At 49.3% G+C, this 12,606-nt stretch overlaps 2 protein-coding genes across 8 annotated transcripts in view; both read right to left on the bottom strand.

Annotated features, from left to right (window-relative positions):
• Window positions 1-51: 51 nt before the first annotated feature.
• C24H3orf62 (chromosome 24 C3orf62 homolog) lies at window positions 52-10,287 on the bottom strand. 6 transcript variants are annotated; one of them, XM_061128611.1, is made up of 5 exons: window positions 8,980-10,231; window positions 8,217-8,305; window positions 6,506-6,767; window positions 4,082-4,197; window positions 52-3,256 (listed from the first exon to the last, which is right to left on the bottom strand). In XM_061128611.1, exons 1-5 carry the CDS (start codon window positions 9,387-9,389, stop codon window positions 3,189-3,191), a joined length of 945 nt encoding a protein of 314 aa, XP_060984594.1. In that variant the 5' UTR covers window positions 9,390-10,231; the 3' UTR covers window positions 52-3,188. The 6 variants fall into 6 exon arrangements, with proteins under 6 accessions (XP_060984594.1, XP_060984593.1, XP_060984592.1 ...); XM_061128610.1 differs by lacking the exon at window positions 52-3,256 and having other exon boundaries at window positions 3,316-4,197; window positions 8,980-9,422; window positions 10,155-10,287; XM_061128609.1 differs by lacking the exon at window positions 52-3,256 and having other exon boundaries at window positions 3,316-4,197; window positions 8,980-9,422; window positions 9,726-10,231.
• An 85-nt stretch (window positions 10,288-10,372) lies between these two features.
• Window positions 10,373-12,606, bottom strand: part of USP4 (ubiquitin specific peptidase 4) — a 41,379-nt gene continuing 39,145 nt past the window's right edge. For both annotated transcript variants that reach the window (XM_061128604.1, XM_061128605.1), the window contains 2 exons: window positions 11,334-11,422; window positions 10,373-10,958 (listed from right to left, as the gene is read on the bottom strand). In XM_061128604.1, the coding sequence (XP_060984587.1) occupies window positions 10,800-10,958; window positions 11,334-11,422 (248 nt within the window). In that variant the 3' untranslated portion in view covers window positions 10,373-10,799. The remainder of the gene's footprint in view (window positions 10,959-11,333; window positions 11,423-12,606) is intronic.

Below are 12,606 nucleotides of genomic sequence, written 5' to 3'. Positions count from 1 at the left end.
ATCTCCAGTTTACTCAAGGAGATCAATGAGATTAAGATGCATACCATCTTTTTATTCCTTCTCATACGTTTTAATAAACCACACCCTACTCAAACTGATTGTTATGAAAGTAAAAATCCTCATGGATGGACAGCTTCCAGAATTTTCCCATCTTTAAGCCAGGACAGCATTGAAATAGGGCTTTTTTTGTGGGGGGTGGGGGGTGCTGTGCAAGGTGGCTTTTGGGGCTCTTGGTTCCCCAACCAGGGATTGAATCTGGGCCACTGCAGTGAACACACTAAGTCCTAACCACTGGACTGCCAGGGAATGCCTGAAAATGGGGCTTCTAGGTAGACCATAATAGCTCCTGATTTCTTTTATATTTTTTATTTTCAGGGGTGTGTATCCCACAAAAATTTGGTAGAGTTTAATTTGCCTGTGATACCTTTGGCAGTAACAACTGAAGCTGCCTTCACTCTCATTTCCAGACCGACGGCCTCCTGTGTCCTGCGGCCACAGGCCATGGCAGCAGCCCTCTGTAAGGGCAAGACAGTGAGACTTGGGCTCTGCCTCAGGCGGCCCTGGACCCTGTGCCCTCTGTGGGTCTCAGGGTTATCTGCTCACCCCTCTGCTAGCCTCCACTGCCTTCCCCGCTGATTTTCTTTGCTTATGCCAAGGTGGCAAGGGAAAATGGAACCCAGCCCATCCCAAACAGGCTACAGGCGGTGTGCAGCAGCTACTCTGAGGCTTGTAGGGCAGAGCAGTCTGCATTTGGAAATGTTTTATTGCTCTAAGTTGAAAAGTTTAATCATTTTACTTCAAAGCTGAGACCCTGTTGAGAAAACTCCACCAACATTGATGACTGTGGCCTTCTCATTGAAGTTTCCTTCCAACTTTAGAATGCCAAAGCAGGACCCTCTATTCCTTAATTCTGCTGTGTTATGAAATCCTGTATTTCTTCAGAAGTATTTTATTTTGTTTAAAGTCAAAAGGCCAGAGTGACTCAGTGTTACATGAACTGGGTGTTTTTGTAGAATAAGCAGTACATTTAACACCTAACAAGGCTGGGCTAATTAAAATTACACTGCCTGTCTCTAGTAATCATCAGGAAAGGATATTATATTTCTTATTTTATTCCTAAGGGTTTTTTGTTTTTTTTTTTGAAACTATTGTGTTCCTGCCGAATTTGGTGAGCATGACACAGCCCAGCACATCGCTGAAGCACACAACATTTTTGGATAGAGATCTATGTAGCTACACAGGGGCGGATGTGGTGGGAGGTCTACTGGTCCAGGGCCCACCTAGGGGCTCCTCCCACTATACAACCCCAGCTACCGTCTGAGGATGGAAAAGCCACTTGTAGCACCTAATTGTCTTGACAGTCAAGTATCAATTTAAACATCACCTACAGAGAGGTCTCTTAAGGGGCTTGCCTTCCTCATTGCCCATTCCCTTACCCTGTTTTCATTTCTCTCAGATAGTTCCATCCGAAATGATATTTTAATTCTGTATTTTTGCCCACCTTGCATAGTGGAATATAAACTCCAGAAGCAAGAACAGCAGCTGTAAAAAAATAAAAGAACAGCATCCACCTCATCCCTACTGTATTCTTAGCATCCAGGAGTGGTATGTCATTAGGAGACACCTGACAAATATTTACTGAGGGCAGGGATAGCTTGCTTATCAAACAGCTCCTGGCAGCCTGTCCTAAAAGTTGGGTCTCTCCAGTAGCCCTCTGCAACAACTTCCCTTTTTTGTCTTAGATGTTCCAAAGGGCTCCTGACGACAGGTCTCCTATAAGATGTGCATTCCTCTCTCCCAGGCCAGCTCCCACCCAAAGTACCCAGAAAACCACAGCCTTTTTGCCCTCAGAAAAGACAGCTGCTTCCTACAAGAGCTGAGCAGGTTTTAAAATTATTTTTCATGCCAGGCCTTAGGCCAAAACTCTTCATCAAATCAGGCATTCTCCAGCTGGCCTAGCACAGAAAGTCCTTCCCCACTAGGGCTGCAATCCATTGTCAGTAGATTTCCTGAGTAAAACTTTGCTCCCTCTATAAATATTTAGCAGGAACCTAAAATATTAATGTTCTCCCACATACTCCAGGGAGAAAGCAAATTACCAGAGCCTCAGATTGTCTCCGGATGACAGTCTTCCCAATAACGACCGACAAGCAGGTTCAGTGGCCCCCCCGGTTCCCCTTTCTGGTTCACTGGCCTTCTCTGCTGTATCAAACATCTTGTGCCTCCGTTAAGAGGAGGCTCCCTCCGGTAGCTGGTGAGCCCCTGGCCCGTCATTCAGGAGGAGGGAATCCTTTTCATCAATTTCTTTGATCATTAACAGCTCACGGCTTCTCCTGTGGCAGGATGGTGCTGCCTTACCAGCACATTCCTGGATGCCAAGGTGAGGGGCACAGGTACCCCAGGTGGTCTGTCTCTATCCTCCTGGTCTCCTGACCCCCTTGGAGTCTTCCCTGGGCTTGGAAATGCAGGGTCCAGCAGAATGCTAAGGAGGCAGGGCTGGTGGGCCAAGAGGTGGCTCCCCCACTCCCCTGGTGAGGGGAGCAGGAGGCAGGCAGCCTTGAGACTCAGAGATGAGAAGGTAGGCTTGCGTGCCTGATTATGCTGGCTGGAGCCACACTGAGGCAGACGCTTACTGACCATCAGTGCCCCCAGAGCTCACCTGGCAAGAATTCAGGCTCTAGTCTTGATCTCTGTGGCTAGCCGGCCAGGCCCAGGAATGCAGGGAAACACTGAAATCTGGAAGGGGCTGAGGGCGGGGTCACTGCTTCCAGCCCTTGGCCACCCTTGAATCGTCCTCTCGAAAGAACTGCTGCTCTACTCTCGAGCCTCAGCGTGGCCTCTGCTCCTTGCTGGACCTTCACTTGGCGTTTACTCATCTCTCCTCTTTCCTGTCCCTTCTCCCTTCTTTTCCTCCAGTCCCCAGCCTTTGCTTGCTTCTGCAGACCACCTCCTGCCCTAAGTGTTGTTACAAAGTTTACCAATACACTGACAGAGCTGGTTTCTAGTGATTTTGGCCTCGACCCGGCAGGCAGCATGCAGCCAGAGGACCTGGAAACCCCTCCTTACAGAACTGGATGGGCCCAGCTTCTCACATGCCTTGTGCTGTAAGTTGAACTTGCAGTTGGCAACTAGCCGGTTCCAAAGCTCCTATTTATTCTTGAAGCTGCCTTGTTTCTATTTTGATTCTGCTAATCCAAACTGCAGTTTGGTGTTTCCACGGAAACAATCCAGTGATTGTTTGGCTTGCCAAGATGAACTGCGGGGGAGAGAACCAAATGACGTAAAACATTTTTAGTTTCTCAAAAATCAATGTCTCCCCAAGAAGTCTTTGGTCCCAAGTTTTATTAAAATAAATGTTCTAGGCGAATAAAAAAAAATCTAGGCTCCTGTTATTCCTCCAGCTCAATCCCTAGAGACTGGCTCCCCAAACCTCTGCTCTGCGCAGATAAGCACGCTTCTGCCTGCCGCCCTGAGGCACATGACAGAGGCAGGAAGGTGTCCCTTGGGCACCTTGGGGAGCCAGGGAGGCAGAGACAAGAGAAGGTGCCACCAGGGAAATGACCATGTGGCCATCCCAGCTACTCTGGGAGTCGCATGCCAGAGGCTCAGGGCTCACCTGCTTTACCCTACAGCTATTTCTACAGAGAGGAAAAGCTCCTCTTTTAAGGAGTCCAGGCTGGATTAGTTCTTTGGTAAATCTGAATTTCCACACAAAGGCTTTGCTAAACTAGAGGTATACTTGTCTATCCAGCCAGGAGAATCTAAAGCCTCCCTTCTGCCCCACCCCTAAGCCAGGCTCAGCCCTCATTCACAAGTGCCACAGTCTATGCTGCAGGCAGGAAAAAAGTCCTCTCATTTCAGTCTTATAGGGTTAGCACCGGCTCTCTACTCCCAGCAGCCACCCCCTCTGCAAAGCCTCTCCAGGGAGAACTAAGTGCTGAGAAACAGCTCTGTGAGACCTAGAGCTTCTGGCCCTGAGGGTTCAGCACTATCAGGGAGGCGTGAGCCACTAGTGAGGGTCCTGCCAAGCCTCCCCTGCCGGTCCTGGACCTGCTGCAGTTCCCAGAACTGTGAAGGTCACCTCTGGGCAGGTATCTGGTGAGGGATGCCCACGGCTGGTTGGCGGAGGTGAAGGTTTTAAAAAACAACTCTAATTTCTTCTTTCTGCAGAAGTGATTCAGGTCCACTGCAGATAAACTGAAAAACAGACAAAAAAAGACTAAAACCCTTCCTGTCCTCCTTGGTAACAATGTCACAAACTTGGGATCAATTGCATTAAAAAATTTTTTTTGTAAATTTTGGAATAAATTCAGATTTACAGGAAAGGTACAAAGATAGTAAGTTCAAATATATCCTTCACTTAGCTTCTCTTAAAGTTAACATCTTGCATAACGTGGTGTACGTGTCAAAACTAAGAAACTAACATAAACATATTAAAAACTAAACTTGAGCTTGTATTTGATCCATTTTTCCATGAATGTCCCCTTTCCATTCCAGGATGCAATCTAGGACACTTCACTGCATTTAGTTATTGTGTCTCCTTAGTGTCTGCTACTGTGTGACAGATTTTGACTTTTTTCCTTGTTTTCCTGACATTGACAATCTAGGGTACTGGCCAGGCATCCTGGAGAATACCCCCCAATCTGGGTTGAAAATGAAGCTCCCATCTCGTTGCATCCTGTCAGGTGTGGGTAATGGGCACAGGACAGCATGGGTGGGATGGACCTTCATCACTTGGTTAAGTGGTGTCTGCCAGGCTTGTCCATGTCTCTACTCTCTTCCCCAGCTCTCTCCCTTGAAAAGTGAGTTACTAAGTCCAGCTCACTCTCCAGGGGTAGTGATGGGCAGAGACCGGGGAGGATGGGGATTACGCCTCACTTCCTCTGTGGGAGAGGATCCACATCAATACATATTATTTGGAACTCACTGTTGGGAGACCTGGTGTTCTGAATAGCAAGTCGCCTGACATGTCTCCATCCAGACAGCCCCTTCTCCCGAGTGTGGCAGCCAAGAGGCTGTAGGCATTTCTTCTCACATGCTCCTGTGTCCCACCAGCTCAGGGGCTAAAAAGTGAATCCCAACTCCACCATCTGCGAGTGTTTATTATCCACTGCAGGGACTGTCAGGGGGCTGTCAGGAGCCTCTGGTTAGTCACTCTGCCCTTCACCTGGCAGTGGAGACCTGTTACTTTAAGTGGCGGGAGGCTAGTTCTCAGGGTCAGGCAGGTGCACCACTAAGAACTAGGTGCAAAGTCTCCACCTATGGGACCCAGATGACTCTCTGGACCTGTGGTGGTGATGGGGTGTTGCCAGCCCTGCAGCCTGCCTCATGCTGGGTCACTAGCCTAAAATACGGCCTCGTGGGGGTCATCAGCCCCCAGGCCTTCCTCCCCAGCTCTTTGACTTTTATGTCTTAACAAACAGTTCTATACCAGCCTTGTCACCCCCATTCTCCCCTATGAGCCAAGGAGGTAGGCAGTTCCCTGATACTCAGTTTCTGGGAGATATCATACCTTGCTCAACAGTTTATTAGGTTTCCTGAAAGAACATCATGGTTTTGAGAGATGGGTCCAAATAATCCCTGATGGTGTCCTTTCTCTCAAGCGGTGGGGCTGGAGCCAGCCCTGCTGAGCTTCTGCTGCCATGCTGACCTCAGAGGGCAGTAGCTCAGCCCCTCCCTGCCCCTGGCCATCTTATCCCAGCACAGTCATTGTCATGGGAACCACCTGTGGCCTCCCGGGGGTCCAGTCCTGGAATGGGATGGATGAGGTTCAGGTATGTAGTGAATGAGCAGGACCTGTGCTCATCCCTTCCTTTCCCCCCTCAGCTGAGGGCCCAGATGTCTGATGTGGGTGTATGGTGGGCTGGCCTCACAGGAATGTCCTGCCAGAAGGGTACCAGGGATGCTGCCAGCTCCCTGGACACAAGTAGGAGGCCTCTGATCTGGGCAGGGGCAAGGATGGAGGGACTGAGGGTCTGGCCATGAGGAGGGCATGATGCCCGTGCAGGGGACAGGCAGCCGTGTGTGTGGTGTGTGCAAATGTGGCAGAGGGCCTGGGGCCAAGGTCCCTCTTGAGGCCAGTTCCTCCACTGAGCAGGCCTGGGATGGGCTGGTCCCAGGGGATCAGAAAGCCCACACTGCTTGTGGAACCTGGACGTTTTCAGGGGCCCATAGAAAAAAACATCAAGAGACACAGCAGAGGCCCATGACCTGCCTTGGGTACTGTGTATATTGAACAGCAATCCAAAAAACAGTCAAGATGTTAGAAAAAAAAAAGTGAAAAAAGAAACATTTTAAAGCAACAGAGTTAAAAAACAAAAGAACAACAACCAAAAAACTGGGCTGTCAGCTGAAAAAGGTACACCACTAGAAGTTAAAAAGTCATGGTAATTCAGATTCTGCTAAGCCTTTGAAGTGGCCCCTGATGATTGTGACTAACTTGCACAGACATCCTAACATCAGTCTCCTACCATAAAGAATCAAAGCTGAAGTCAACTGTCCTTACTCAATTTGGTATTTAAAAGAGGTCATCAAATTGTAGTCCTCTTCCAAGTCCAGAACAGTCTCCACGATATTGTGGTCATCGAAAGCCTGCTTGAGGCTGCCAGAGTCTGCGTCCGGGGCCTTCTGAGGGCTCTCGTCCACCAGCAGGGCCCAGGCTTCCTCCTTGAAAGGCGAATCTTCACAGTGGCCACACACACGGTTCAACTCGTTTTCAAATTCTAGTTTACCAGCCAATTCTTCAATAGTTCGGATGCTTGTATGGTCTTAAAAATAAAAACATTCAGCATTAGAAGTCCAGTGGGAGAATTCTGAAGATGTTTTGGGCAGAAATTAAAAACTACAAGTGGGTGGCCATCTCCTGGGAGCAGGCAAAGCCGGTGTTCCGGACCCGGCTGTCACACTGTAATGTGGGCTTGGCACCCCCTTTCCAGTGCAGGTATTTACTGAGTCCCAGATACCTATTGGTCTCCAAGCAGGCTGTAAGTGGGAGGATACAGAGATGCCTGTGCTTATTCTGGCTCTTGGGGAACTATTCCCTGACCTGAGGACACAAGACACTGTGTGGGGTCTTCTGAATAAGTAAAATGCTGCCTATTGGGATTTTCCTGATGGTCCAGTGGTTAAGACTTCATAATCTCCACTGCACAGGGTGTGGGTTCCATCCCTGATCGGAGAACTAAGATCTAACCTGGTCAGGTGGCCCTGGTGATGAAGAACCCCCCTGCCAATGTGGGAGAGATAAGACATGTGGATTGGATCCCTGGGTCAGCAATATCCCCTGGAGGAGAGCATGGCAATCAACTCCAGTATCCTTGCCTGGAGAAACCCATGGAGAGAGGGGCCTGGCAGGCTATAGTATGTGGGGTGGCAAAGAGTTGGACATGGCCAAAGCGACTGAGCACAGCACACAGCACAGAGCGCCACGCACCACAGCCAAAAGAGCAGGAAAATGCTTCCTGTAGATGGCAGGGGCCATGGAAGGAGGTAAGCAGAGGCAGTGATGACTTCCGTTCACCTACTGGGACCATGGGAGGAGATTCAGGTCACTAAAGCAAAGGCAGGGATCTTGCTTTGTGACCCAGGGCACGTACCACCCCTCACCAGACCTCCTCCTTTGCTGCCCCATAACCCCGTGACCCTTCAGGGCCAACAGCTTTGGGCTGCTCCCAAGGCTATGTATCTCTTAATTAGGAGCTGTCTGGTCACTGTGCATTGTGTAAAAATAGGGCGCATGAAGTTCACACTCAGAACATACAGATGTGTGTGTAGCAAAAGTGTCTACGCCAGGATATACCACCCTGCGTTAATAGTGGTTGCCTTTGTGGTGGATGGCAGAATTAAAGGGGAGCTTTGGGCTTCTAACTTTTCTTTTAATCTTGTGTTACCACCACCCACCCAAGCTAGACTACTCCCCGTCTCTTCATCTCTGCCTATGTCCTGTTTCCTTCTCAAATAAACTCATCCAACAGCGGCTGCGGTCCTTGGTTTCCGAGGATTCACTCTAATTGTACATTTATGAAATGACTTGATGGATGTGACTCCTCCAGGCTATCAGTTCCATGAAGGCTCTCTGCATGGAGCCTGCTGTGAACCAAACAAATCTATCAAGCCAATGGAAGAGATGTATTTTTTATAAGACACTTGCTGACTTGGGGGCCTGGGTGAAGGATCTATCCTTTCAGAGAGAGGATGGAGCAGCCCTCTGAACTCACCAATCATATCAAGCAGATCCTTTGTGACCTCTTGGCTGGAACCGAGTGGGATGCTTGGGTCAACTTTCAAATCCTTCTCTGTATCATTCCTGCAGCCCCGGGGAGAAAAGAAAAAGGCAGAGGATTAGATCCTCTTTCAAGAAAGTATCAGGGGTGAACTCAGTGTTAGATAATCTTAAAGACAAACACTAGTCCTTTAAATTGTCATTTATGTTGTGATTCAAAAACTGGGAACCACTAAGTCAGTGAAGTTGACTAAAAGCATTCTAATGCCCATTAATGTCTGTGAATAAGAGCACAGATAAAAGTAATACTGAAACAATTAAATGGCTTCTTCAATCTCTCCTTACAGGGCAGCCAAGATGGCAGGACCTGGAAATTTCAGCCCACATGGTCCTCCTTGCTAAGAGATGATGCAAAAATAAACTTAAATTTTAATTAAGCCTTTAAAAGGTACCTAAGACCAGGCAGTTTGCAACCACCTGGGAGAAGACAAGGTCTGGGGAAGACTTAGCGCCCCCAGTGAGTGAAGTGAAGTCGCTCAATGGTGCCCAACTCTGCGACCCCATGGACCGTAGCCTACCAGGGTCCTCTGCCCATGGGATTTTCCAGGCAAGAATACTGGAATGGGTTGCCATTCCCCCAAGGGGAGGGAAAATCAGTGTTATGGACCCAGCTTAGAATTTTCAACAATTCCACCCCCCCCCCCCACAATAGGAAATCCCCCTAATTGTAGCTGTTAAACCCATGAGATTGGAATCACCTTAGACTGTCTTTTCTCCAGTTCTCCCCATCTCCTGTTGCTCGCCAAAACTGTCTTTCGGGTGCCAAAATGGAGGAACGCATCAGGATGTTTTCCTTGCTGCTCAGAGGTTTTCTTTTGGGGCAGAGCGCCTGGGGCTTTGCATTCACGGGGGCATGGTTTGGTGCAAAGGCCACATTCTCGTTCTCCGGAGCGCCAGGGACGGGAGAGAATGGAGCCGCAGAGGAGCAGGCTACCAGCGGGTGCCTCCGGCAGAGGAGCCGGTGCACGGGGAGGGGGAAGGCGAGCGGGGCGGCGTCCAGCTCCACCCGCGGGCGGCCCGAGCACTCCTGGGAATGGCTGACTCCTTCAAAGGCCCGGTCGATGGCTGCAGTCAGCTCCTTTCTGCATCTCCTCAGTTTCTCAGACATCTTCCCTACAAGCGACCTTTATTATGTAATACACTGGAAATGCACAGAACAATGTGAGAATAGCGGTACAGATAAGGTTGTAAACCGCCCACGATGGGGTATTTGTCACAATTTCCTTAAGTTTGAGCCACGCCACAGGTCAGAGAGCCGAGAAACCCACTCTCGGGGAGATTTTCTCCTCGTGGCAACAGCTGCGTCTGCACTTCTCCACCGGGGAGGGAGGAACCAGTGATCGATCGAGCCCGGCCCTCCTCCCCGCCTCCTGGCCACCCCCACTCCGCTCTCAGGCCCCACCCCGCGGCCGCCCAGGGCCGAGACCCATGGCTGCGTCCTCACCCATCAGCCAAAGAAACCCATCAGCCGAAGAAACCTAACCGTTGGGTCGTCTTGCGCTCTCATCAGCTGATCGCGCGTGTCGGCGCCCGGACAAGCCCAACCCCCACGGCTCGGGTTAAAGGTCAGACAAGGGACGCATGGATGGCCTCGTTTTTTTGAACCCACGCAGCGTGACGGGGAAGCAGAGGGCCCACGCACGCACGCACGCAGGGGACAGCGACAATGGCCCGGGGGGAAAGGGTGGGGCAATCAGACCAGGGGCGGGGATCTCACTTCTAACCAAAGTCCCCAGCAGAAGAAGAGCCCTTTCCAAGCCCAGGAAAGTTCCTATTCTGACGCCAATACGGAGAGAAACGGCTGCAGGAGACCCAGCAGTGTCCTGTCCTGATATTTAAGTGGGATCTAATAGAAATGTCACACGATATCCACCTGTCTCAATTCATCAAGGATGCCAGGGAACATAACAGAACTGCTAGGTTCCACAGGAGACTGAAGGTAGGGAAACTCCAACACCAAATATCATTAGGGAGAAGGAAGCTGGAAATTCCAAGGTGACTAGGGAAACAGAAAGGGGCATCAGTGGCTACTTTTTAGGGTATTATAAACCCATCTCAGTGCACAGCAAGGGAAAAGGGGACGACATCAAGTTTACTTGAGGTTGATTTACTGTGGGTAGACTACTGGGAGGACCAGTAACCAGCACCAGAATCCGAAATCCAGGAGGGCAGGGCAGCCTGTGGCAGGTCTTCACGGCAGCCCCAAACGCAATGACAGTGTGTTCCTCTCCACTCAATTGGTCAGACATTCTCCACTGTGTGCTCCCCACCGCCAACCCCAACTCTGCAGCTCTACCCGTTTTACAGAAAATTTTTACCACCTGTATAAAAAAAAAATAATTCAGCCTCTTGACATAACCCTTCTGAGCAAACAGGGTCTTTTTTTTTTTTTCTTCTGCTCATAAAAGCAGGAAATTTCCTCATCTGGTTTTTAGACGGAACACTAGCAGTCTTCAGTGTCAAAGGTGTTCTCCTGGGGGATGGCACTGGTGCTGCGGTGCAGGGTCACTGGGGCAGATCAGTTGGTGTCCATGCTGTAAGTCTCGTCATCCCCCGTGCCCTGCTGTGAGCTGCTTGGTCTTGCACCTCCATCAGAAGATCCAGGAAAACTGAGCGAAGGTGTCTTATGAAACTCATCGTCTCGACGCTGATAAAACAGCACATAAGCTGCTTTTGTCTAAAACACAAGAGGCACGACGTCCGTTCACAGGTTGGAATAATCACCCATTCCCCCCCCAAGCTTTGCTCTCTGTTCAAAACACACCACCCTCAGGGATCCGCCGTCTTGCCCTGTGTGCATCCACACACTAAAGTGATGGTGAAAACCGTACCACCTGAGGCTGGCTCATGCTGACCGTGCCCAGGGAGTGGCGAAAGGTAGCAGCCCTGTGACAGACTCAGGAGTCAAGCGTCTCATTAGGAAGGGTCCCGGAAGGAATGGTAGCTCCCACTGTCCCAGCAGGATGACTCAATAACCAACTAGCCTGGGAGACTCTTCCCAGCTCTAATCCCTAAAGGTAAGAGTGGGAACCAGGTATCAGGGCCTACTCACCACTATCTGATCCTCACAGGCTAGGGACACATTGCTATCATCAAAGTAATACCACTTCCCGTTCAGTTTGTTCTTCGCGTACGCAGTGTCTGCCAAAGCAACAGAATATGCTAGTTGGTCATCAAGAGAGGTGATCTGGCTAGCTCAGTAGGCTGGCACTCAACAACTCCGAAACATGACACATAGCAAGAGCCTGAAATTAAAGGTAATTTACAGCTTGTGTCCTAACAACCGAAAGAGAACTCGTCCTTAAAAAAAAATAAGCTCTTCTCTTCTCAAAAAGGCTCTAAAAGGGTAAAAATGGAGCTGCTGGGGACTCAGACTTTAAACTGTAATCTTGGGGAAAACAGCTATGAGCACTAATTCAGAGTTGGGGGACCCATAAAAGGAGCTGATACTTTTTAAGATTTAAGCAAAACAATAGTTGTCAAAAACATGCTTAGTCAAACACCCCCACTATATCCAGGAATGGCTGTCTACTATTGTTTCTCACTGCCTCTGGAGCCTGTGGGGTAATCCCAGTGAGAGACACACTGGGGGCTTGGGTTGGCAGAGTTGGGATATGAACAAGAAAACTTAAATTTATCTGTCTTTGAAACTCTGAGTCAAGAATCTGTGGCTCAGTAACAATTCCTCACACCAGTCCAAGTATTTTCCAGAGTGAGCACTTCCGGTTTTGATTTTACACTTTCCGAGCAAGATATGTTTACAACAGCAGTCCCAGCAGTGATACCCGATTCGCTCCACTCAGCCTCTCAGAAACGACTGAATCTGACGGAGATCTGGTTTCTGGTCTCGACCTGCTGTGTGGCTCTTGGCAAGCTGTTTAACCATTCTTCACTGCAGTGCTTACTGCACCAAGCGGTGGTGAAGGGCACAGGAAAAAGTGACAGAGAAGGTGCCAAGGGCCTGTCCCTGCTGTCCATGCTTGGCAGAACAGTAACAATGAGGGCTCTCAATCATGGTGTTCCAACTGTGGACCCAATGTGGGTCTGCACACAACCAGCCTAACCGGGATAAGGAAACTGAAGCATATGGAATCGAAGTAACCTGCCCAAGCAGTACATTTGTATGCTAAAAGAGTTAAAAATGAATACATGTGTCCAATATGCATGAATACACATATCAAAATTAATTTGCAGAGAAAAAAAAGTTAGAGACGAATAAGTGCTATAGGATGTGGTATGATCACAGGTATTGCAAATAGCCGCTCTAGAAGAGTCCCAATTTTTAGACAGGTACAATTTTTCTTTCCCACCCGTCCTACAGCTAG

The sequence above is a fragment of the Dama dama genome, chromosome 24 (assembly GCF_033118175.1).
Source record: "Dama dama isolate Ldn47 chromosome 24, ASM3311817v1, whole genome shotgun sequence".
In the NCBI taxonomy this organism is placed as follows: domain Eukaryota; kingdom Metazoa; phylum Chordata; class Mammalia; order Artiodactyla; family Cervidae; genus Dama; species Dama dama.
Note: the sequence above shows the minus strand (reverse complement) of the source record. Positions and strands in the feature narration are given on the sequence as shown.

Excerpts from the sequence above, each read along its gene's own strand:
- C24H3orf62 (XM_061128610.1), bottom strand. The coding sequence starts at position 9,389 with ATGTCTGAGAAACTGAGGAGATGCAGAAAGGAGCTGACTGCAGCCATC. Across the intron at positions 6,768-8,216 it reads GGATCTGCTTGATATGATTG|ACCATACAAGCATCCGAACT; the intron begins GTGAGTTCAGAG and ends TTTATTTTTAAG. Across the intron at positions 4,198-6,505 it reads TCTTTTAAATACCAAATTGA|TTTATCTGCAGTGGACCTGA; the intron begins GTAAGGACAGTT and ends TCTGTTTTTCAG.